Source organism: Topomyia yanbarensis, chromosome 3 (genome assembly GCF_030247195.1).
Source record: "Topomyia yanbarensis strain Yona2022 chromosome 3, ASM3024719v1, whole genome shotgun sequence".
Lineage (NCBI taxonomy): Eukaryota > Metazoa > Arthropoda > Insecta > Diptera > Culicidae > Topomyia > Topomyia yanbarensis.
The window spans coordinates 103,809,915-103,837,124 of NC_080672.1; the positions used below are offsets into that span (position 1 = coordinate 103,809,915).

Sequence of the window (27,210 nt, forward strand, 5' to 3'; positions counted from 1 at the left end):
CAAAACCTCAGTTTACGTTGACGAAAGCATTGAAACGAATTATACAGATGATTTTGATAGATTCGAGTATTTTTATGTTTCGTTTTGAACGCAATTTTAAACGAACGAAATTAAAGTATTGAATACTTCTAACACTGAATAGTGAAAATGTTGGGACGCAGAAAAAAGTATTTTTTGTAGATCCGAATTGTTTTGTACGAACGGAACAATACCTAACTTAAAGTTGGTTTTTAACGTTTGGGATTCTCCTCATCAGTAACTAGCATAATGTTGGTGCCAGTGAGATGGTTTTAACATCTAAGATTAATCATCTAATTGGCACCAAGATGGTGCTAGTTACTGACGAGGAGAATCCAAAACGCGAAAAACTAACTAACTAAGGCCATTACAAATCTTTTTTAAAAATTATGTCCAAGTACAATTTTTTTTCTGAAGGGGGGGGGGGGCAAACAAAAAATAAATATTTATTTTAATAAACATATTTTTTTTTCTTTTTACATTTTCTTTCGATTGTTCTCGTGGACGTTTCCACAGGGTGATTTCGTATAGCGGGGTTGAGCTTTTTGTTTTACTAGAAAAATTCAAGCAAACATTACTGAATCAATCAAAAGTTCACATGGGAAAGGGATGCTAAAGTTTTCGTTTTAAATAATTTTCCGAACAGTACAATTTCTAAATTCCCAATAAAAGCTTGAAAGTTCTCTAAGAACTTAATGTAAACATTTAAGAGTACATTAAGGTATTAACTTTTGGTTGCTTGAATAGTTTTCGTTCCGTTGTGGCGGCACATGGACCGACTGTACACACAAGGCATGAAAATCGGTCAAAGGTGAACCTGCTTGATAACAATGTACAGAAACAGGATTGCAACATTTCACTTATGGACTTTTGGAAAACATTCTGGAATGAATCCAAAGGTCAAGTGTGCGTCAATGGAATTATTCATCTCAGATATGGTTTTCTCTGATATTTTTTTCTATTGCGTATTTCGTATACAGTAGCCTGGTGAACGTACATCCTGTGCATACTATACTTTTTCGAACTCTAGTGGAAACATCAGCTTTGGTTTATTGCTTGTGCTTGAATACTTGTAGATTTGTTTGTTTGGTACATGATAGTAATTCGACTAGGTTCCGTGTACATCTTCGAAATCTTCGCAGGTAGCCACATCAGAGAAATTCATTTGATAGTCGTACGGATTTATGAAATGTATAGCAATCATCAGTTCATTTTTTGCCTTTTTCATATAAGGAAGACTGTGCAATCACTCTGAAACTCGACTTTTTAAGCTACACCCAGAGTGTCGAGTGTCATATACCACTAGATTCAGTTCGTCGATATCTGAAAATGTCTGTATGTTTTATAGTATGGTTAAATAGCTTCAAAACTGCATTGGCCCTAGGTGGGACTCACTTTTGTGCCTAACCACTACTAACAGTCCTCACTTTTCTTCCTTCCTTTTGTTCCACGAGACTGCATCGAAGCGTTATATCGTGGGGAAGCTGATTCAGTCTTAAGACAAAATGATACATTAGAGCGGTTTAGCTCCGAACACATCCGGCTAATCGCAGTGATGAACTTCCGTTAGCCATTTGGCTCCCGTTTCTGTGAACCATTTAGTTCCTGTTTTCGCGAGACATCTGAATTCCTAGTCGGACGTTCTCCCGATACCGATGCCTGTTGCGCGAGTCATTTAGCTCCCAGTTTTGTTGCAATCTACTCGCATAGTCCATAAATCCTACTCAAAGGGCCAACCAGTACTTGGCGAGGACGGTTCGGCGATACCGGATGGAGCGTAGCTTCTGGTTCGCTGCTTCCGGTTCGTTGAAAACTCGACGACCCACCGCTGATGCTTCACTCGACCTACTCGATCTTGTCTCTGACGGTGAAACTAGTCTGCTCACATGATTCGGTCCAGCGATTTCCGCTGGTTCGTGGTGCCCAGTACACTGGCGCCTCAAGCAAAGCTGTGGTTGCTCTCACAGTCTTCCCCTTAACATAATCGTCGTGACTTTAAAGGTTCAAGTCGATGATATATTTTCCGACCGCGCTGTCTTTCGGCTGCTAGTCATCACCAACTCTGTTTTATGATGGGCAATCGTTTCCGTGTCGAGTGTCTCCTCTTCTAGCGATTGTCCGATTACTTGGAACACCACATCATCCGTGAAGCCGAAAATCGTTACATCTCTGGGAAGGTTCAGCTTCAATACTCCATCGTACACTGCGTTCCACAGCGTCGAGTTGAGGAACGTCAGTTGTAGTTGTGATTCCCCCTTGTCTGTCTCGTAGATCAGTGTTCGGTACTGAAAGTAGCTCTGTAATATCCTGCAGAGTTACTCATGCTGTACAGCGAATGGGCGATTGCTTCCCAGCTAGTACTATTGAAGCATTCTTCACGCCTAAGGGAACCACCACGCAAAAGCGATATCCTTATCTCTGCTGTCTCCACAGCTCCCACAACCGTTTGGATGGATTTCACTGTAGACCTGCCTATAAGGAAGCCGAATTACATGAGATGCCGTTCTCACGGTCCGCGTACTTCGTTAGCTTGTTCAGGATTACTCCTTCTCACTAACATTACCATAGGATATATTGACTTCGCTGAAAGATGTCCATGTTGTCCCAGCATCGGAAGCAACATCAGCTTTTGTCGCTTCCAATTGTCGGATCATTTTGAACATATCCGGGCTCTCATGTATCGCTTCACTTTTATGGCTTTCGCCATCGCGATAAGCTGTTTGTTGGTAAATCGATCTTCATCTTTGTGATCATCTTCCTCACTGTACGGCGAAAATAGATTCATGTTGTGGGGAAAACCTTTCAATGGTGACCTCCATCTTTTCCGGGCACCTTTCAGGTGGTGCAGCTGAGCCTTTTATCTTTGTTATGCCAACTTTGTAGGTCACTCCTAAAGAAATTCGCGTTGGCTTTGTGGCAAGGCTTTCTTGTTCAGCTTGACAGCTTTGTTGAGAGCGGTTCTTGCAGCTCGCTTCCCTCGAGCTTTCTGACTTCTTTTTCATTTTAAATATACTTGACACGGCTCAATGCGTTAGCACAACTGAGCCGTGGAGCGCACCTTGGGGGGTCATTTGGTCCGTCGTCTCTCGCGTTTTCGTTTACGTCCATGTCATCATCGGTACTGCATTCATCTTGCTCATCGTCGGATGTTCTTATTTGTTGTTTGTGCTTACCCGATCAGAAACACATAACAGAAATATTTCAAAACTATATCTCGCGTTGCTACTTGTTATAAATTTCTGTTATTTTAACTACTAACGAGACCTAATTTATAACACAATAGGTTACAACAATTGTGTTCTGTTATAATCCTGTTATTTCATTCTGATCGGATTTGGGTCGCTATTGTCAAACCTTCTTCATCGGTATTAGATTCCTTATTGGTGGTGTTGGTTGTTGGTTTGGAAACATTTGCTGTAATTGTTGTTACTTCGATGTTGGTAATGGCAGTTGTTTTGGTGGTACTGGGGCCGATCGTTGTTGAGCTGGTGTTTGTGAATGTCCGGTCTGTAGTCGTTGGATTACCAACTGGTTGTGGTTTATCATATGATGATTGTATACCGGCTTTGGTCGTACCAGGTGGAATTTCTTTAGCAGTCTCTGCGCAAGGTTTCCTGTGGTGTACCGGATGATCACAATATTGACAGGTAGGAATCTGTCCTGGGTGCGTGACTAGTGCTTGTTGAGAATATTCAACACCATGAGGTGATTTGCATGTGAAAGTCAAGTAAGAGGGAATAGGCATTCTCACCACACGAACGCCGTTGCGGAGTCTTGGGAAGAAGTTCCTCCAACTATCTTCCTTAACACTATTAACCTCTCCGTATTTTGACAGGATTTGTTTGATAGCGAAGGAACTAGTACGTGGTGCCAGGTCATGTCAACATCTATATACGTTGGGATACTGTATAAAATGTCATTACATTCGATGACGTGTTTCATGTTGTTCTGGGAAGCGAATGATTCTGCTTGACTAATATTTTTTAACATATTCAGTACCGCATGACGTAAATGGTGGAATTGCACCGCATAAAGTACCGCAAGCTACGTTGAACTTCAAGTTCACCTTCAACATTTGCTCCCCTTCATGAATTGATGGTATTACCGGATATTTCGTGTAGTCAACAGCAACACAGTTTGCCCGCATCGTGATATGCTTTTGCTTGGCATTGTCACTCATTGTTTGTTCACGTATCACACACTAGGCAGAAGGAATCAATTTTTGCCAAGCGTCGCGCGGGTAAATTTGATTACTTGCTCTGCTATTGCAGCGGAGCGATTTCTAGCTTCTGAACTGAGCGAGATGAGAAACCGAAGTAATCTCCGACTTCTTCTCCAAGCTCGGAGGCAACTTATACGTAGATCGATAATCGTCGTATTGCACCCGGCGACCGTTTCTCAGTTTCCCATCCCTTGGTATGGTCGCATTACACGCCTTTGTTAGTAATGCCGTGAACTCGTTCGCAGTTAGGTTGAAGAGCATACCCACAAATTCAAGTTCTTCGACGGACACGTACCTGTGAAAAATCGCTGTTTTCCATCTTCACTCGTTTATATATCTCCTACATATTCATATTCATGTGTAGTTCATAGTCCTGTTATCAATGCTGTACCAAATCGCTTGGTGGTCGCTGTAGATATATCCTCGCACACTTTTCAGTCCATCTTTCTGGTTACTCCAAGACTACAAAAATTGACATCGATAATGGATTGCCGGTTCCCCCTGCGGTAAGTGCCGATGATACCATTATTTGTAAGATCTATATTTAGCTTTGCTAGAGCATTCTTGATCGCTGATGGCCAGACAAAGTTCTTTTGATTCCAGCGTCTATCTCGAAAATTTCGCATGTTTATGGTTCTTGGAATATTTCAGAATTAGTGTCTCTTCGGCTTCTTGGAAAACGGCTTATTCGATTTTTACAAGCTTAGCCTTAAATGGAAGGTTTGGTAGCAGATTTTGATCTGATCAAGTTCATAAGAATCGCACATATGGCTGCGGAAATACGGTATGAATACTACGATCCCATATGAAATCTTTAAATGTCAAAAACCTTTCGGTAAAGCTCATGTATATTGAATATTGAACCACATATAAATCTCCAGGAGTCTGATTTGAATTCAGATTGTTTCCTTATCGACATTATTTTCGAATGCAACGATCGATTATGTCTCTATCGACTGTTGCGTTTAAAATGGAATCGATTCAGAAGTCGGTCTGTATTAGCCTTTCCATGAGATGTTTGTTTGATAATACACAGATGGGTTCTTCTTTCCGCGACCAGCAAACGTTTCATTTGATGTTGGACTGGATCGATGATCTCATTTAAACTTCACATTTACCCGAGAATGGTCAAAATAAAAATTATCATGAGATGGTAATTTCTAAAACTACCATAATTCAGTTACGAAAAGCAAAACTCTATAGAAGCTATTGTGGTTCTATAAAACGTGACAATTTTTTGAATTTTGGTTATTTTAAAAAAAATTATTTGCCCCCTGATTTTTTTCAGCGATTTTGAAGGGGGGGGGGGGTGACATAATTTTTAAAAAATATTTGTAATGGCCTAATGTTAATATTCACATTTCTTTTCCATCGGTCCCTCTTCGCACTGGGAAGCGATTCTACTAACTGAACCCTAGATATCACACCGGTCGGCTTTACTTCTGCCACGTAGGATGATGTAGCCAGAGAATTTTCAAATCAAAGGATCTCAACGGGTTGTACTGGGGATGAACCCAGACCCACATTCCTTGCTGCTGAACCACCAGAGCAGTCTTCAAAACACCAATTTGTTGAGTAGGGATACTATTATTATTACTTTAAATGCTACGCCTCCCCGAACCGGTCACAACAAATGAATGCACAACACGTCTGTCGGAATATATAACAAAAAGCAACTTCACCAACAATTCGTACAATGAATAAATAATATTTTAAAGAACCGTAATTTCTATTCCGGCTGAAAGTAATGAGAATAAAATGAATGAATTTCAAGGCGATTCGCGCGCTTAGATTGATTTCAAAAGTTCCCGAATTCAGCCACCTGTAAGTAAATTCACAATATTCGATTAAACGAAAAAATGCATTTTTCCAAAGTCGGTAGTCGACTCTGTTTCTATTCATCATATCAAGAGCATCAAGAAGCTATCAAGATCAACACTAAACGAAACAATGTAAATGAATATGTGCAAACTACACCAAGTATTCCAAAAATCATGAACTTCGTTTTTGGTTTAATGGACGTTTAACAGACCATGCTCCAACATCCCTTCTTCTTGATTGAGGCACTTTTAATCTTCAAAGAACGTCTTACAACTATGAAAGTCAGATTCCATCGTCTAGGAAGACAATTGCGTAGTTGGTGAGTCCATTACACTATATGTCACCTGAGATCGAACTCACACCACCGCATTTAGTGATTTGGACATCAGCAACGGCACCTGGTTGTGAAAACCTGCAATACTCTTTGTTCTCAATACATTTTGAGTCCCGCTTTATTTTTTAAAACATTTTCAACACGGTTGACTGATTTGGCACAAATTTAGAAAAGAGTCTTAGGGTGACATGGAGTAGAAATAATTATGTAATGCTTGGAATTATTTTTTGATCATCCTACTCTGCAGCTGTTTACTAGAATGGGACACGGTTATATAAAAAAATAAATTCTGCTCCGAGTAACTTTCTGGGTTCCATTTAGGTCCCAGAACAAATCAGCAAATTTTAAGCTCAAACGGTGAAACTATATTTTTGCGCCCACAGTTTAAAGTTTATATGGGATTTCATATGGGGAAATCGACTTTCGCAAAACAATTCTTCCAAGAGCCGCCCGTTACCACCTAAAAGTAAATAGATCTATACGCAGGAAATTTGTCAAGGAAACAAAGTCTCAAGGACCGCGAAACGATCTGATACTTGTGGAAAAAGTTATTAAGCAAAAAACCTATTAACGCCCTGAAGATTGACGAAAATCTCAATTTTTATAGCATCATTGCTGCTGAAGGTCGAATTATATACAACAATTTTAAGTGTCTCTTATTATGTACAAAATAAGCCTCAGTTTATCTCTCAAAACTCTTGTGAAGTGGCCAAACAGTTTAGAGAATTGAATTAGACACATTAAGAGGTGATCAAAAAAATTGCATTTAATTGGACAACCAACAGCAGTGGTGCTAGAAAAAATTAATACTTTATCAAACGTCATAGTATCAATCAGTTTCTGATGCTTAATAACTTTTTTTTCAAGCATCATATCGTATCGTTGGCTTCGAGACTTTGTTTCTTCGTTGTATTTCCAATAAAAGCCACATAATTATTTTTAGGAGGCAATGGGCGACTCCTGGAGGAATTATTTTGTGAAAGTTAATTTTCTCATACAAAATCCCATGTAAACTTTAAGGTTCAAGTTACCTTTTTTGAGCATGTGTTAGATTCAAACGCTGGGTAGTATGGGTAGGAAAAATTGCGTTCAGCTTTGCCACCGGATTATCCATTTAAACCTTTTCAAAACTCTAAAAGAAGAATATCATCCGATTTATAAGATCATCACGATTGAATTCATGCAAAATACCTGCTGGAAAAACCATCGGCCTAGCTGAATGGTGCTTTTGAAAAAGTGGCTGTGATTTTTTGTTACACTACCACACTGTGCTGGGGTACGCAACACAACTGCGCAATGAAAAAACCACAGGCACTTTTTCAAAAGCACCATTCAGCTAAGCCGATGGTTTTTCCAGCAGGTATTTTTCATGAATTGAATCGTGATAATCTAATAAATCGACTGATATTCTTCTTTTAGAGTTTTGAAAAGGTTTAAATGAATAATCTGGTGGCAAAGCTGAACACAATTTTTCTTACGCACACTACCAAGCCTTGAGGTAACTTGAGCCTTAAACAGTGGGCGCAAAAATATAGTTTCAGGGATCAAGCTAAGAATTTGCACAGTTGATCTAGGACCCAAATGGTACCTATAAAGTTGCTCGGAGCAGGAATCTAATTTTTGTCCCACCCCACTGTTTACACCCTTTCAATTATTGGGGCCCCTTAGCTCAATAGTGCCCAGGGGCCCCGTGTCGTCTTAAGACGGCCCTGCCGCCTATACATTTCCAGTAATACCGGAATGGCCGGATACCCGTAAAAGTAGATAGCATTCGAAATGCTAAGCTCTTCGATTTGAGTTCGACATGCCATTATTGATTTCGATTTAGAATCTGTCGCACTAAGCACTTCTATGGCAGCCACTGTCAGAGAAAAAATAAATTATTTTACCGTAAATTACTTGTTGAAGTGCCGATTGTACGCCACACAGAATCGCGAAAATTTCTGCCTGGAATACGGTACAGTATCTACCAAGCGAATGGGATCAATCACATTTCAATTCACGACAGTAGACACCAGTACCGGCTCGACCCTCCAACAAAAAATCATCAGTGTAAAAGTCCTCCAACAAAAAAAAAACGCGCTTCCGGAAAAAGTAAGTAAATTTTGTTCCAACAATAAATGACTAATCAATTACAACCGCTTCTTTCTTATTATTTGGAGAATTGAGCTACTGAAATATGGCTTCTCTCGTGTGGGGAAATTATTTCGTGAGCATATGATCTCATAACTTTCTAGTGTTTCACATAGGACCAATGCAATATCATCCTGACTTGATTCCACCGCCATCGGGGTAGCTCAATTCCGTCCAGAGCTCTTTCAGGTGTACATTTCTATTTTAAGGCTCTAAGGGGATTCCCAGAAGGAAATTCAGTTGTCGTTTTCCGGAAAAGACGAAATGTACTACAGCATTTCTCCTCACGCTGAAGGTTTTCCTTTCGTAGATTGTTATCGAGTCACTACTTCTGAGAATTTGGCACGTTGGTTTTTTTCAGAGGATTGATTCAATGCAAACAAATACTATTTCATATATTATACCAAAATTTTTATTCAAAATGTGATTCGCATGCGAAAAAATTGAAGTTTTAGAACCTAGAAAAATACCCAATGGCCCAATGACAATGATGGGAGAAGAAACTGCTTTCGTTCTATGAACCGGAAAAGATCCGCTTTACTCTACTATCTTCTAGGGTAGACGCTACATAATTAATCCCAACCCTTCAATTTATTTTCCTTATTCAATTTCCGCCATTCGCGAAAGCCGCATCGGCTCTCACTGCATTGGTCCACATGGTAGAATGAATTCTATGCGCAATTCTTTGATTTATGGCTGAGTAATCAATGTAATAGTGTACCACCCTGACTAATGAGCCGAGTTAGGGAACGTCTACCCCAGGGACTAAATTACAGTTGTGAAAGAATCTCTGACGATATATTGTTCTCGTTTTTCTGTGTCCTTTCCGCTTGAGATGAGGAGCTAGACCAGCAAAAAAAAGGCAAAACATCACTCACTCAAATTTCCTTCCCCCTGGTACTGATTTCTTTGTCTTCTCGGAATTGGGGACCGAATTGTGCCGTCAACGTATCAGCAATAATACTGCTGAATTCGAAAAAAAATAAAATTTTCCCAGCTATACTGCCTGGTTTCTAACGGGAAGGAAATCGGCTTTGTGTGTTTCTCTATTGTTAGGTTCGATCTTGAAGTGAATTGATATAATTTAGTGGTTCTGTTGAATCCAACGAATTTGAAGTTCTATTTCTTTCATGCAAGTAGAAAATAATTCGACGTTCATCCTTTCTAGGTAAGATGACCACCACAATTTTCCGTATCTACAAATAGCAGTAGCAGTAGCAACATTTTCCCGATACAATAGTAAAAATCAAAGGAGATCGTGATATATTTCTGAGGAAATAAAAAAGTATTCTCTACATTAGCAAAAAAGCAAATAAAAAAAGTAACAGGCTAGTAAAACCGCAATGTCTGAACTTGAGAAATGAACAGCCTTCTCCACCGAACCAACCTGTCTGGATAATATTTTAGAACAACATAATCACGGCTTGCAACAAAGCGATCCCTCAAATCCAGCCTCACATCTCACAGCCCACATTCGAGTCACGTCCGACCGAACAACTTGAAATCTCCCGTTTTGCGTACTAAACCCTTCCTCCGCTTTCGAATTTTCGTATCAAATTAATTGAATTGAAATTCCGCTCACACTGCTGATAATAATCTGCCAAAAGGTGTGAGCTAGAATAAAAAATACTGCCTTCCGTCCATTTCCCCTGTCGGTAAGCACATTTTTCACTTTTCGCATCCCAATCCTAACCCATTGTTGTTCCCGTTCGTGGGTCCGGAGTCAAGATGAACAGGAAACAAAAAAAAAAGAAATTTCCCAACTCAACAAGGTCATAAATGGGCGTCCATCACAGCCCACTCTGCCGGCGCCGGTCGCGCTTTCTCCGGTTTGTTTCCTGGGCCACGAATTTTTGCATCCACAAACTGGCAAAAAAAATCGGGTGCAAAAAGCGTGAAGGTCAAATACCGACATTATGCGTTGGACGAGGAAAGAAAAACAGGACGGAAAGATCTCAATCAGCAGCGTTCGCATCCTTCGCTAAACAAAGCGAAGCGCCGTAACAACATAGCGCTGAGTCCCGCATCTAGACTGGAAAAGTTTTTCCGCCTTTTATTTCCCGGCAAATTGAAACTGCGACTGAGGCAGAATGGCGGAGCATGGGAATTAGAAAGACATAAAAAACAGGCCGGTCCGAGAAAATTTATGGGAGAAAATACTTTTTGTTGCGTTTGTAAATTGCCTCGAGTCGTATATTTTATGCTTCTTCTACTTTGAATTTTATTGCAAGCATAACAGAATCGGGATGTGGTATTCGTAACAAAAAAAAAATTAACAGAAAACGAATCTGTGGCCCCGTACTTATGATAAGAAGGACATATTTAAATTTCAGGGCAAATTCGTTCCACATTATGTGCAAACGTTGCAAGGAATGGAAATGAAACTTCTGATGAATATTTACCGGTACCTCAGTCAACTCCACTTAGAAAAACTATTTATTCTGACAACTGTCCAGTGTTAAGAGGCAAAATTAGGCAAATTAATTTGTTATGTTTTTTAAAGTAATTGGGAGCAGTGAGATTGTTCTCGTTTTGTTTTTATGTGAAAATGTAAATTTATCTTCATGGGCAATTTTTTTAACAAATAAATGAACAAGAAACTTTTCATTTTTACGAGCATTTGAATTGTGTAAAAACTAACGGTCTATTAAAAAAGTGGGATACTACCACCAGCAGCATTACTAAGTTTGATTGAAACGACGAATAAATTGATTTCAAAATGTTCTGCATCATTTGGGATATACTGGTATAGTGGCTAGTATTGCATCGGGTTTGCTCTATGATTCAGAAGTTCCAGTTTTCTCTATTTTAAATTGATTTCAACTACTGTACCAGCAAATGACTTGACATTTATTTAAGTGTCACTAACCATATTTCTTAGTCAAGTCTGATAACAAGTTCCATGATGAGAGATTTTTTCCAACAGAGTTTTTCTACAGGGTGGGGGAAAATGATTTGTATTTATTTCTCGGTGTAGTGCTCCAATTCAACAGATACTGGAATAAGCACACCTGTGCCAATTTAGACTATGGTGCATCATAAATAAATGCAGGAACTTTCACTTCAATCGGTTCAAGCTTAGTTGCGAGTCGTGAAAATTGAACGTTTTCAAGCTATGAGATCGGCCGACATGTAAAGCGAAAATATGGAAAAGGCCAGCTTAAGCTGTTTACGATGCTATAAACAGTAGACCTCTCCACATTTTGAATACGTTTTGAAATATACATGGGTCAGCTCAAATTTTTGTTCTAGGTGTGAATTTAAGAACTTTCGCCAAAAATGGCTTAATTTGGACATGATTTAGAGGTGTCTCCAATCAAAAATCGTGTTTTTGCTATGTTTCCATAGGAAGATCACTTACACTCTGATTTGATATGCCCACATATCATTAAAGATTGTTCCTTAGACATATCTTAACATGTTTTAACAGGTGAACAAAGCTCTAATCGCAATAGAAAATTTGTTAACTGGATTTTTATATAGAAAAGAATACCAAAACCAAGAAAAAATACTACTAATTTTCCTTGGTTTTGATGAACTTTTCTATATGAAAATCCAATTAACAAATTTTCTATTGCGATTAGAGCTTTGTTCACCTGTTAAAACATGTTAAGATATGTCTAAGGAACAATCATTAATGATATGTGGGCATATCAAATCAGAGTGTAAGTGATCTTCCTATGGAAACATAGCAAAAACACGATTTTTGATTGGAGACACCTCTAAATCATGTCCAAATTAAGCCATTTTTGGCGAAAGTTCTTAAATTCACACCTAGAACAAAAATTTGAGCTGACCCATGTATATTTCAAAACTTTTTCAAAATGTGGAGAGGTCTAATAAACAGTTATACTATTTGATTTGCGTATTTTTTTTACAAACTAAATTCGAAATATCAGACTCTTTTTACTAGTTCGTAAAAAAAGTTTGAGTACGTAAAGTACAGTATGAAGTTGTATACAATTTAACATATTCCAGTAACAGTATTAGTAACAGACTAATAAAAGCTGAGTATTTCCGGAATGGGGATGACGGGTACATGACGGAAATTGATGTCTTAAGCCATTTTGTAATTTAAGATGGCAACTTTCCATTTAAATAAATTCTCTATAATCGCAACAATATGGGCATTTTCGGAATGATACCATTATATAGTAGTTGCTATGTAATTTCGTCAACTACTCATAAAGCTCATTTCAAAAATTCCCTTATGGTTTCGGTTATACAAAATTTTGCTCTACTGGTTTCAAACATATATTTTCATCATGTATTTCTTTTTGTTGAACTCAACGGGAAAAACTGATCGAAATGGTGAATGAAGCGAAAGCAAATATGTGAAAAAATCCTCCAAGGGCGAGATTCGAAACCGCAACCTTCGAGACTTCGGCCCAATGCACTATCTCTAATGCCAACCCTGGGATATGATGACGTTCCAGAGAGAACATATGACTATCGCACTAGCGGCGTACCTTGCCTGCAAAGCGAGATCACACACAACCTCAGCAGCCACTCATAAAAAAGTCGACTTACGTCAATAAACCAAACAAATGAATTATTACTCTAATTCGAACGACGGGTTCGCTTCCGTCATATATCTGTTAACTGGGGAACGGACCAGTAATCGACAGTCTTCATTAGATCTGTCAGCCACCGAAGTATGATGGGTAATGAACTAAAAATTAGACACCAAACGATAATAAAAACCCGGGCTTTGGTACCTAGCGGGGAAATTATATAGATTAAATGAGTTGGGTGGCAGCTGAAGTTGAGCGTGATCTAGCTTTGCAGGCAGAGTACGAACACTGTCGCTATTCGATAATCATATTTTCTTTCTGGAACGTCATCATATCCCAGGAATAGCATAAGGGTTAGTGCATTGGGCCAGAGTCTGAAAGGTTGCAGGTTCGAATCTCGCCTCCGGGGGAATTTTTTTCACAAAATTGCTTTCGCTTCACTCAGCATTTCGATCAGTTTTTCCCATTAGATACCACCAAAAAAGCTGAAATAAGGTGCTAGCACTTACGTCAAAAAACCAAATAAATTAATTATTAGATCATTGCATATTTTGCATCTTTGATATAAGAAAAATAAGCTAAAAAGGAATTTACTCGTATTTGATTTGGATGATTTTCATGAAAATCTGACGAAGTGAGAGGTAGACGAAGTCAGGGGCTCAGTCTGGTTTCCCTCTCACTTAATTCAGAAGCTAAAAATCGCTCCGCTGCTATAGCAGGGTACGCTATCAAATCTACCCGTGTACTACTTTGTCTTTTAGCAAACGCAAAATTTCGTTATTTCTACTTAGTGTGAACTTACGTGAACAAACAATGAGTGACAATGCAAAGTTAGTTTATTCCCCGACACGATCAAACTGTGTGTGACTGTTGACTTTTTGAATTGTCCAGTAAGATTATCGATTCGTGAAGTGGAGAAATTATTGAAGGTGAATATGAAGCTTAACGCAGCAGAAGTTACAGCTGTTCAATTCCATCATCTACGACATGCGGCACTGATTATGTTCAAAACCATTATTCAAGCAGAATCATTTGCTTCGCAAAACAACTTGAAACATGCCGTCGAATGTATTGACATTTTATACAACATCCCGGCGTATAGATGATGACACTATTGCAGTAAAGCTACATGACTTTGCACTGCGTACTAATGCTAGCATTATCAAACTTCACATGTCAAAACTTGACGGGAACTTCTTGTCAGGTCTTTGCAATGGCGTACGTGTAGTGAGAATGCGTCCGACAGAACCTATCACCTCCTAGCTGACCATCCAATGCAAATCAATCCAAAGCGTCACGTATGCTCAGCGAACATTAGTCACGTACCAATTCTGTGATCAGCCGCTACACCATGGAAAATCTTGCGCAGAGGCTGGTAAGGAAATTATATCTGTTACAAGCAAAACCGATATACAGTCGTTGTATGCTAAACCGCAACCGGTTGCTAAACCAACGACTGTAGATCGGGCAGTAACAAACACTAGATAAATAATGATCATGCCCTGTACCAGTGCCAGTAAAATTACCCAAAAGCGAAGAAACAAATTTTCCAAATACCTTAAAACACGACCAATAAAGGAACAAATGCCGATGAAGACGGAATTACAACAGCTATCCGAAAAGCTTCCGACAATGAACAGCATGAAAGCAGTGCTGAACATGGGCGTGAACGACAACGCGAGGGAAGGCAGACGGACTAACCCCTAAGTTGCAGAGGATAACGCAGCTAATGCATCATTGCCAAGAAAAAAGATCTCAACACGCAGCTGCAAGCTGCGTCAACACGACTCGACGGACAAGCAGCAGCATTTTTTTTATTTTTGCATCTTCTAAAAACACGAAAGATCCAGGGCTCAGTTGTGATAACGCATTGAGCCGTGCCAACACCGTTCTAAAAATACCCATATTGGTACGGCTCTCGAGAATATTGCTTAACTGGAAGTCTCCATCTTGGATTTCCAAATAGTATAAAACAACCATTTTCATCATCTACTTATCAAGTTCGTTCCAAAAATATTCATATTATTGGGAATATCGAGAATATTGCTCAACCAGAAGTCACCATCTTGGATTTTAAAGAGATTCCAATAGTCCAGTTTCAGTATCTCCTTGTTAAGCCCGTTCCAATAAAATCTATATTGTTAGGGCTATCGAAAACATTGCTCAACTGAATGTTAGTATCTTGGATTTTAAAATGGTTCCAATTGTCCATTTGCATCATTTGCGTGTGAACCCCCTTTCCAAAAATGCTTATATTGTTGTGGTTATCGAGTATATTGCTTAACCAACAAATTTTAATAAGAATGTAAAAGGAATTTTTTTACGAGCTAAATCCTAAATAACAAAAACTTTTTTATGAACTAATCAAATTTACGAACCCCTGGTTTGGTTCGTGAATGGAGGTCCAGGGTATAAGCAATAAAGTTACGCCTTAAATATCAATCACGGATAGAATCTAAACTGTTAATTTTAAAAGTTTAGTTTATTCGAAGAAGTTTTTACCTTTATAATTGCGCAACTAAAGCAATATACCGTTCAATGATTACTTCATCTATAAGTGATATTCGAATTTTATTTTCCAAACTAATTAAGATAGAGACTTTGTGTCTTCAGCAAAGTTGTATCAAATGTCACTACAAAAGAAATTGCTGAAGACGCCATATACCTGACTTTTATTGTTTTCAATTTATGGAACATTTTATATTTAAGACTCCCTTGAAATCAGTTTTTTCACGATAATTTCTTTAGCCATTTTCCTACATTCTTGGATTCTTCCACAAAGTTGTTTGCAGTATATAACACGTATTGTTTTCTGAGCAAAGTAACTTCTTATCTGCTGAAATTAAAAAATATTTGCGGCATTTTAAGAGTTACTTCCATATTAAATAACCCGTTAACTGCTCATAACAGCATAAGAGTCCCATGCTGAAAAACAGCAAGCCGAGAAAAAGGCTGTTCAAGATTGTCCCATCCATTGAGCCAAATGGATGGGACAACCATGTTTTGGTATTTTTTTTTATATTTTCTGAACAAACCCGGTAATCTTATCTGTGCAGTGTGATTCAGTGGTGATACAGAATACAATCCAACGGATAACTCATTTTCGACAAAAATCCACATGGGACTCTTATGCGTTTATGGGCAGTTAAGGACGTCATAAAATACTGAAAGTACTAGCTTTTTACTTTCACATAGTAGTTGAAATGTTTATCGAACCGAAACTTCCCGTGGGTTATGTTGAAAGTTACTATACGGAAGTAAAAAGCCTTTCAGTATCCTATAATTTAGTTTACTCGATTTTGCTCCTTAACGGGTCATTTAAACTAGAAGCAACTATCAAAATATCGCAAAATTTGGAATATCTTATTCGTTTATTTATTTAATTGAAGGTTTTAACCTCACAGGTCATTCGTTTTTTGGAACATCTTTTTAAACTCAACAGATGGGAAGTTACTTTGTTCCGCAAAAAATGCGTGCTTCTAAGCCACAAACAACATTGAGGAAGATTACAAGAGCGTAGAAAAATGGTTAAAAAAGCTATTATGAAAAACTAATTTTAAGGGGTCTTCCATATACAATCTTCCACAACTTGAAAATATGATGTTAGGTATATGATTTCTTCAGAAATTTCTTTTGTAATAACATTTGCTACAACTATTCCGAAGATATAACATCTCTATCTTATTATTCTTGGACAATAAATTTCGTATATCACTTATAACTGAATTAATCACTGAACGGTATATTTCTATAGATGCGCAGGAACTTCTCTGGACAAATTATACTTCTGCAGTACATTAACGTAAAAGTTATCAAATAAGTCTAAGTTCAACTTTGCCTTTCAAGTTTTAATACAAATTTGCGTTCAAGCTAGACAATATTTAATACAAATACAAGTATACGGGCAAAATAGCTTACAATTTTGCATTTCATGTTTGCGGTTAATATTGCGTACTAATTTGCCTGGATGTTTCGTTCAAGTTAGAGTATACGTTTGCATATAAGTTCATATGCATTAGTTTTTGTATACAAGTTTACGCACAAGTTTGTACTGGTTGGTAAAGCTGAATAATCCTGCAAAATGAGGCCAATCTATGTCGCCATTCACCTATGATACAGAACTCATATCCCTTACCTGTGGTCGTATGCTGACAGGGAAGGGGGACAAACGACGCGCGCTTGAAACTGCTAGTGTATCCAGAGTGAATATTTTTATACGGTTAATGGTTACTTTGGGCAGCTCTTATTTCTTGGTTTTCTTTTGTAGGTTCGGTTTTTATACAACCCTCGATTAATTTTTTTTTTCGCAATAAATAGTTGTTCAGGAATCAGCTCCGATAAGATTTTAAGGGACCACTTCAATGAAAAACATACACTGACAGCGAAAGTATTCTAGGAACACTGTTGGATTTTGACAAGACAAGTTGAGTTCAAAATCAAGAGTTACTTTTGAAAATATCTTTTGTAATAACTCATATTCATAATATCCAAGCAAAATTCTGCCGGAACATAAGACATAATTCTGGTTCCAGTTAGTATTCCGGTTCCAGTGACAAAACCGTTCCTAATTAGAATCAATTGTGTGACTGGATCCGGAATACTAACTAGAACTAGCCTGAATTCCGGCTCATTTTCCGACTGAATGCTCAGTGCTATACCAGAATTACTCTTGGCAATTCCTTCGCAGCCGATTCTTGCTTGCCATACAAACCTAAAGTCTACGGTGCTGATGTCCTTTACTGTCTCAAGAAGTCGTCTCCAAACAACGTGTCTCATAACTGTACGTCTTCAACCACAAATAACTTGAAAATTTAGCAAAACGCTACATTTTTTATTTGTGGAGTCCATTTCGCGAACTTTTTCTACTTGGTTCTTACTCGACATTTCCAGCACACTGCAGCGACGGATGGGGATGTTATCCAAGCAGTTATTGTGATTCGTTGATCATACATCGTCTTTTTGTTTCGTCATCAACTCCACCCTAGACGGTCTACAATATCTTCCGCTCGAAAATGTTGGTCGTTCATCAATTTAGTCTAGGTTTTGTGGCAGTATTTGATAAGAATTTTGTTGAGATATCTTTTGCGTACTCGAGATATTTTTCACTTATGAAGTTTTATCTAGTTTTCTCAATTATCAGTGGCGGATCCAGGGGGAGGATCCTGGGGGTCCGGACCGCCCCCCCCCCCCGAAAATTTTTAACTTCTTCGGAATATTTTTTTTTTTTGACTCAACAAGGAAAAATCCGTGCACCATACCGTAACGAAGTGTGATCGTTCACTTCGCTCAGACAAACAGTTCGCATGGAGTTTTTCATCAGAGTTAGTCAGCCCAATCATACCTAAGCTGACCAGTTTTGACGTTTCTTCTGTCAACCATGCGACAGAGGAGCATAATCGTACATCATACTCATGCACACAATCCACAAGGTATACGGACAAAATCGAATTTGCACTGGGAGGAAGCACTGTAGTCCATCTCGTTTGTTACAAGCAATTTTCCAGAAAAGCAAGCATTATTACTCATGCTTGCTTTTCTGGAAAACTTTCATCAACTTCAAATTTCTTCATTTTCAACTCAACTTATTCATATTTTACATTTTCAACTCAAATCAACTTCACATTTCTTCATTTTCCACCGCATCGATTCTCTAAAGTTGATATAAACCCTTTTCAATTTGCCTACTAGATACCGAGCTTAACGCCAAGGGAGGTCATGTCAACAAACAAGCGAAAATACTTTCCTTGATTCATAACATATCGTCTATACAACGTGTTATCACTCGGTAGTTTCCAGCCCAATAAATATATCGTAAAGAAGGAATAGCGAAATTTGTCTGAGTGCTGTCGCAATAAATAGTGATCCGGCCCATTATGCAGATAAGATTAGCTTTTCTGGGCAATAATCCCACGGTCGGCTGTGTGGAATTCAAATTGCTTTTGTTTAGAAAACATAGGATTCTCTCGGTAGCCGGCTACTCAGAGTTTGAAAAGAACCAAAAACTAAACAAGATCTTTTCTTTTTTGAGTGATCATGTACTCCAAGACTAACTAATCAACTACCCAATAAACTATGCTTTACAGGTCGCATCGCTTGCTTCGAGTGAATCCTAGACCTTATACACTTCCAAACTACCAACTCCGCGACACATATGGAAGAGTCTGATGAGTCGTCTACCTTCCGTTAAGCTGGTGGAGCATCAACACTTCCCGTTTACCTTATCCTTTATCATTCCCCGTGAACGATGGAGATGGGAGAACGGCCGGCACTGATGGCTACCATGCTGTTGAGGTTCTAATATGCGTCGGATTGGTATAAATTCCTACTTACCACTTCCTAAGCAACTCTTATTAGATAATCAGCAGTCAAATATGATGAAGCGAGTGTGGAATCCGCCAAAATCATCGTCACAACGCAACGCAACGGAACGCACAGGTTTGCACATGAATTTGTACATAAAATTGCGAATCAGTTTTCGTTTAAATTATTGGACAACTATACGTTCAAGTTAACATACAAATGTGCGTACCAGTTTACGCGCAAGTATGCGTTTCACATTTCCATATAAGTTTGCATAAATTTTGAGCTAAATTTTGCAAACAATGTCTCGCAGAATTTCAGCAAAGAATTTCTCCACTGGGTTTCTATTTCTATGTCATAAGAGGCGACTAACAACAGCTGTGCCGTCAAATAGTGCGATAACATAGTACTCACAAGTTTCCTATCTCATGCCTCCACGTGAGTCTATCGGTGACATTTGATCGTTAGACCGGTATCGGCTGGGTGGTATCAGCCTTCTGCTGTAGCAGCGGTATAGAAGGGTGCTAGCGCACAGTGGTCAGAAATTTTTTAAAAAAAAAGTGGAATAAATTAATAACTCCTCGTGGTTACGTTTTAGAAGTATAGTAACTTCGGCAAAGTTGATGCTTAGTATCTAGGCCTTCATGTGATTGTATCAAAGCAGTTCGCAACTCGGCAGCTAGGGCAGCGCTCCACCTAACTTTTCAATGAGGCATGATAGAAGGATAGTGTCTTCGAAGAAGTTTTAGGCACTACTATTCTGAGCAACTCTTTCGAAGGTTCTAACAATTCGAACCCCAACCCTACGTAGAACTAGGACTGATATCCGAAGTGATGACAAATACCAAGCCGCGTACGAAGCCTGAGGACGCACCCCACAGTATGTTTGTCATTATCCTGTCAAGCGGAGCTCTGACAGGGTTCACTTTCTTTCCCTAGCTATTCGTGGGAACTAAACGAAAAACACTAAGAACATTGTAAACATGAGCGATAGAGGTGGAAGAGGAGAAGGATTGTGAGGAAAGTAAACTTGGAGAGTGGTTCGTCGGAAGATATTGTGTTTTGCACTTCCTCCATTCTCAACTCTGCAGCTAGAGACGAGGATCGGACAGTGACCAAGGAGGGCGCAGACCAGTCCGGCAGAGCAACCGATTGATCGGAAGGCACCGGAACAGAAATAACTCGTCACTTAAGCGGAGCGGTGAAGAAACGCTATGGGTGGCTGCTGAGAAACGGCCACGAATCAGTTGAAGCATTAGAGTTGGAAAAAATCCCAAAAGGGAAGGCACCAGCCAAGCGACAGCGTTCGACGGATACAGAGTCGCCGAACAACAGTGGGTGCAGGAAGGAACCGCAACCGAAGAAGATCAAGTGTCAGGATCCTAGACAGACACTAAAAACTGAGCAGCGAATGAAAGCGTACTCGATGGCCATCATTCCGTTTCCTTTAGCCATGAACAGCTGTATGCTACTCGATGCGCGCTGGTCGATAGCCTCATGGAGCAGAGCTCAAGCAATACGAGGAAGTGCACCTACAAACAAGAGTATCTCGAAAGGTTAGTGCAGAGAAAAATTCAGCTAAGTGACTGCAGGATGCCACAGCTGCAATCAACCCCCGGGAAGGCGCTTCATTGGAAGCCGTTGAAGCGTCGCAGATTCCAAAACATGCGCTGTACATCCGGTATTTCCCCGATAGCATCGACAGGTTCGATGGGAATATCATTTGCCTGGTGCATAAATGACATTATCTGCACAGAACGCTGGACGGTCGTGAAGAGAAGAGTAGAGCTCCTGTTGGCGATAGATGAGGATTTAGAGAAACTGATAACCTCCCATCACAACCAGATGAACTACGTATTCGGAAAAGCTAGAATGTGTCAGTTGAGGGGTGCCGCGGTCTTCGCCGAATGTGAAAGTTCTAAGCAATCATGGACGAAAAAAGCTCCTGTGGGTGACCCAACACGGTACACCTCACGACGGACTTCTGATCATAGCAAGCCTGCAGCAACGGTAACAAATCCACCGGTGGCAGCTCGTCTCACGATCTATACACAAAAGCACCCTGCCGTTTGCTGCAAGAAGAGGATCGTCAACCTCCTGTAGACGAAGGTGCGCAAACCGCAAAAGCCGAAGCAAATACCGGGCAAAAAAGACAACTGGAACATCGAAAAGCACACAGCCTGCGGCTAGCCATCGGCACAATAAAGGAGACGAAACATTGGCCCAAAAAATCAATGGCAGAAAAGCACCGTAAAATGAGCAGCATTCGAGTAAATTTTTACCATGCAAAAGGTGTCCCAAATGTCCTTGCCCGGAGGTTCACCAAAGAGCGCTTCACGTCCTTTAAAGTTTACGGTTCCAGTTTTCGTTTCCAGTGCTTAAGTTTGCCTGTAAATTTGCGTTGGAAATATCTGGAAAGAAGTTATTCTAAGGACCTTTCGCAATTAATTCCATCTTTCCCTGTTTCGATGTGATAATTGCAAGTCTGATCGACAGTACACGGTGTCAGATCGTGTAGTCGCACTTCGATTGCGTTATCTTCCATAAATACGTGGAACGGGATTCCAGCATTATCATTTTCTATGAAATATTGCAGATTGTTCTGCTTAATGATGCTTTCTGCTTCAGCTAATTTATTGAACTTTGTCAGAAATACGCTATTTACGTGGTGAAATTTGATATAGGAGGCTTCGCGAGTTTGTTTAAAGTTGTGTTGCTTTGTGTTATGTCGATGATTTTGGCAGATTTGGCAGACTTCATCATGTTTAACAGTTATTTGTCCAACAAAAAAAACACCTTTAACAGGCCAACGAGGGTACCTGGGTACCCACAAATTGAAATGTTCATAACTATGGCTTCCTTTAACCGATTTGGACACTTTTGGATGTTTTGGATTCAGAAACTCGTCCACTTTTTAATTCTGTATAATAGAACCGTAATAATGGATCTGGTTTTTGGTAATCCGGATTTTCCGGAGTAATGTTCTAGTACTAGGATATGATTTGTAAATTTTAATAATGTCCTAGCAATATGACTATCAAAACTCTTCAAATTGTCTCGGAAGTCTATTTTTTTATTGTTACGGGACGCTATGGCAATTTGAAAAATAGAATTGGAATGGAATGGCCACTTACGGCCCCACGGGAACCTGCTCCGGAATGTCCGTTCAGGGGTCAAATCACCAAATGGTTCCAAAACCACGAGATACAGCCTACTGATGCAATTCCAAGAATTTTGATACCCATATTGCTAGTATTCCATTGAAGTTCGGAAATAGTACCCCTGCACAGGAACCTGCTTCCGGAAACCCGGATTCCTGGGAATTGAATGAAGTAACCCGATTCATTTTTACCAAATCCCAAAGTGGATGAGTTCCTGAATCCACAACGGCCAAAAGTATCGAAATCGGTTGGATATTACCTTAGTTATGGGCATTTTAGTTTTGTTGGTGCCCGGGTACCCACGTCGCACAGTGGCCGGAGGCTGGCCAAAACCTCAAAAATTTATTTTTGAAATATTGATATTTTATATTTTTCCTCAATTTCTCATGTATTGAATGATGTATATTCAAAATTGTATGATCATTGGATAAGGACACGATTTTTAACACGAGTTTAAACGTACCAAAGTCCGGATTTTTTAATGATTTTCATTTCCGAAACCACCATTGCTCTGTTCACTTCAAATGCATGTTGCTCTTTTGATTTTGGTCCGATTTTAGCACAACTAGTTTCATTGTGTAGAGAAACGAAAGAACTTGGTTAGTGGGTAAAATTCATTTGGTAAATTTGCTTGGAACTATGACTTTTTAGTTTAAATATGTTTAAGATGGTCAGATCAAAAATACTTTGTTCACTAATGTATTCTGTACAAATTTCGGAATCAGTTCGGAATGGTCACATAGTATACATTCTATGTGAAATTACCTCTACTTTTCGAATATCATGGTCTCGTTCTGCGCCTAGGTGCGCAAAAAGTTTTAAGCAGATTTTGAAGCTTTGTTGCTGATATGGAGACGCATGGTGTTTTGTGTAAAATAGTTAGACAATCTACAGTAAACCAACACGTTCAACAATGGTTTTTAAGTAGTGTTCTTTATTTTTTATGAGATTGTTGACATTGGTGAACAGTAACGGAAAATCTACCATAACAACGGGATCATAGTTATAAGAAAGGTTCAATGACACTGTATGGAAAAATGCATTTAATATTTTACGACTTTTGACATCAAAAATGAGCTCAGCACCTCAAAATTAGCTTAAATTGTGATTTTCAGCCAAATTAGGAAATATTTGAGGTTTTGTCCGACTTTTGTTTGAAGAGCCGCCACTGTGCGTCGGCCTGTTACGTGGTAAAAAAATTCAGGAGCCCCTCCTCACTCCCACCCTTACTATATCAACAATATTATTAACCCAAAAGCTTGACTTAGTGAAGTTCTAAGATGTCACAAAGTTTCAATTTCCAGCTATGGATAAAACATAGGAATTTAATTAATTGAAACTTAAAAAGGTACCCGGGTACCGCGTCGGACACACAACAATTAACTGGTGATTATCTAATAAAAGGGAACAAGTATTTCCAATTCACCCCTAAGGATGCATTGAGACGTTTCCGAGGACTGAAGAAACGAAAAGGAGACAGATATGGTCACACTTTTGAAATGTGATTCAACGAGTACATTTATGCTGTTAAATTTCTTTTTTTTTTGGTATTGTATATCAGTTACGTCTATATACGCTACTGAAAGTAATTTAAATTTTTAATGTAGTGTAAGGTTTGGATAAAAGTTAGACCAATGGTAAGAAACCTAATCTCTTAACCTTTAATTTTGAATATTAGGTGAAATGTTCAATAAAAAGCAATATCATCTACTTAATTGTTTTCTGTAAACGGGATATGCTTATTGTCTCACATTCATATTAAGTTACTTTTCCAAAGTTTGAAGTTATATTGCCTGCAAGCTTTACCATTGCCCACTGCGAATCGTGGTATTTGATGATGTAGGTGATGAAATTTGAAACAAATATGAGGAGTTCGATGTATGTTATGTTTGAGATTCCATAGCAAAAAAAGTTTTGCTCGTATAAACATGTTATGCCAATGCGGCATTAAAATGACTATGAAATACTTGCTTGCAAATGTTGTGTGCTAGAAATTTCGTTCTGATTGCAAAAGCCTCTAAGTGTTGCTTAATTAATAAGTGCACCCTGAAAATACTCGAACGTGGTACCTAAAAATAACGTGTGAATGTTTGCGATAGAAGAAACTCCAGTGAATGAACCAAAATGTGTCACGGTGTAATGCTGTACCAGATTACGCTAAGTGCACACATCTGACCTCAGAAGCTCGTTCAAAAGGGAAACTTTTTTCCCACAGCAGGTCATGCATTGAAACCGCGGCAAAGAACGCGCTTTACACATAGGAAGATTTTTCCTAGTTGGTGACAGCATCAGCTTTATGACAGTGAATTAGTAGTCAGCTATACGTGGTGCTACTTTGCCTCTTTTTGTGCCATTCGTGCTAGAATCGTGGAAGGATACACTTTAGTCAATACACACTTTTGATTGGCTTCTCCTGTTGACTGAGCTGTTGCTGTTGCTTCTCCGCCGGATAGAGCCGCCACCGGGGGATAATCCTCCAGCAGCAGCTGTTGACGATGACGTTCTACGGCTTCCGATACCAACCCGTTCGTTCGTTGTTTGGCCAGCAACGCTGGCGGTTTCTGCGCCACCAGACGCTCCCGTTTCACCACCGGTAGCAGCAGCAGCGGAACAGTTGCTTTTGAAGTAAACCGTGTCATTCATTTTTTCCACTTTACCCTTTTTGACACTCCCACACCTAGTCTGGGAATAGTTGCTTCCAGCTTATACGATTTTTCCGATATACATCCCACGTCACAGCTCTTTCACTATCGAAATATACAGAGAGATCCACCAGCGGCATTGTGTTACGATAGAATCCCCATCAGCGGGCGAACTAGGTCCGGAAGCTGTTTGTACCTTGCTTGCAGCTGCCTTGGCTCGGTTACCGTGTACCAACACTCTATGTGGATGTCATCATAAAATATTGCGGATATATATATGGTACGATATACCCTCGTCACGCCTCAACCCGACCTATTGACCTAAAGTCCCGCTGGAAAGCATCCCATCCCGAACAAGAGATCATAGTAAATACATGCCAAATCCTTATTTTCCGTTGATATTTGGTATATTATTTAGTTACTTTCTTTATTAACCAAACTAGATTTATAACACGACTTATTACAAAGAAACCTAAAATTTCAATTTTCCTACTTCCTTTTGATCGGGATAGCAATCGATTGAGAAACAGGAAAATGGGCCGACAATATTCAATATTTACTGCAAATAGACTTTTTCGGTTGCTTTTTTCGTCGCGAGAATTTTTCCCCCCACCAATCGGTGTTGTAGTGGTTGTGCTATTGAAGTTGAAAATATTGAAGGAAATGATTTGTTACAGGAAGCAGATCCCAGCTGGCACATTGAGAAGCAGCCAGGAAGCGGTTGCAAGAACGACGGTACGGGAATTCCTACAGAACACTGGCACTTGTTTGCTCGCATTGCGATAAATTTGTCTTCTGGTGGAAAAATAGAAAGGCTCACAAAAGCTGAACAGTAAAGTAGGGCTTTAAAATCTTGACCTAAAATTTAAGGTTTTCATGTTTGTGGGAGTTGAAATACGTGATTATTTGTAGTGTTGGACAGTTCCTAAAAATTATAAATCTTTCTAAAAGAGTGATACACGTAAATTTTTAGTTCACCTTATTAAACAGTTTCTAAGTCTCAAATAACTAAAAATTATACACAATAACTAAAATAACGCGATTTTTAGGGTTTATCGCTTTAGCCCCATAGGTTAATTTTGAAACATACGATTAATAATCATTGTTGTACACAATGAGTTGCAACCCTATTTTGTTTATATTTTAGAAAATAATTCAAAATTTCCATATAACAGCCAAACGCGTAATTGAAAAGATTTCATTAATTTTTAATTTCGACCAGATAATAGACCCAGTTACTCTTCTGAGCGATGGTTCCATCAATATGGCTGTGAGATGAGTGCAGAACATAGAAAATAAAAAAAGACCGTGTCCGTAATTGCACGACGTGATTGATCGTGAAAGTTAAAGTAGGATTGCTTAAAATCCATTACCTGCTTATTCTGTTGCCGGAAATCGATAGATAAGGAAGTTCGTAAAATTAATGGGACGAACTTTAGTCGGCTTTGAATGTTAAAGAAGGCCACGCCACCATCCTCAATGAACCGCTATGCTCTCTTGCCTCCTAACGAAGGCGAGGCTAATGACCCACAAGAGGGTATATCTACTAGGATGCCTAGAAGCTATAGAAAGAGGAGGAACATTTCCACCCTTGAATTTCCTTGTAAAGGTCTGAAGGTATCCCTTGATGGGGCTCCGAAAGTGACGTCTATTGAAAGTGTTGCAACCACACCGAAGCAAGTAGCTTCTGGTCTCGGAGGATTAAACTCAGAGAAGCACTTCCCGGAACATCAAAACCTCAAGTGTTCCTTTGTTTCAGTTCGAGAATAATCGCGGCACTAGAATTATCTAACTCTCGGACATTGTGGACTGGATAATAAAAACTTTCAATATAACTGATCCTATTAAAAGTCTGTTGTTAGCTCTTCTACCGACAGTAAAAACATTTTTAAAGCAGTTGACTGCGAAATGGCCCCTCCTTTCAGCGATTGTATCATTCGATGGCTAACTCATCGAACGAGGTCACGGATTTGATCACGGTTCTACAGTGGAATTGCAGAAGTATCATCCCAAAAATAGATTCTTTCAAATTTTTAATAAATAGCTTGAGATGCGATGCATTCGC

At 39.2% G+C, this 27,210-nt stretch overlaps 1 protein-coding gene across 6 annotated transcripts in view; it reads right to left on the reverse strand.

Moving 5' to 3' along the window:
* The window catches only part of LOC131690553 (alpha-catulin), a 504,668-nt gene that overhangs the window by 394,069 nt on the left and 83,389 nt on the right, over positions 1-27,210 (reverse strand). For 3 of the 6 annotated variants that reach the window (XM_058976422.1, XM_058976420.1, XM_058976421.1), the window contains exon 2: positions 24,901-25,250. The exons of the other annotated variants lie outside the window; for them this stretch is intronic. In XM_058976422.1, the coding sequence (XP_058832405.1) occupies positions 24,901-25,146 (246 nt within the window). In that variant the 5' untranslated portion in view covers positions 25,147-25,250. The remainder of the gene's footprint in view (positions 1-24,900; positions 25,251-27,210) is intronic. 6 annotated transcript variants of the gene reach the window in all.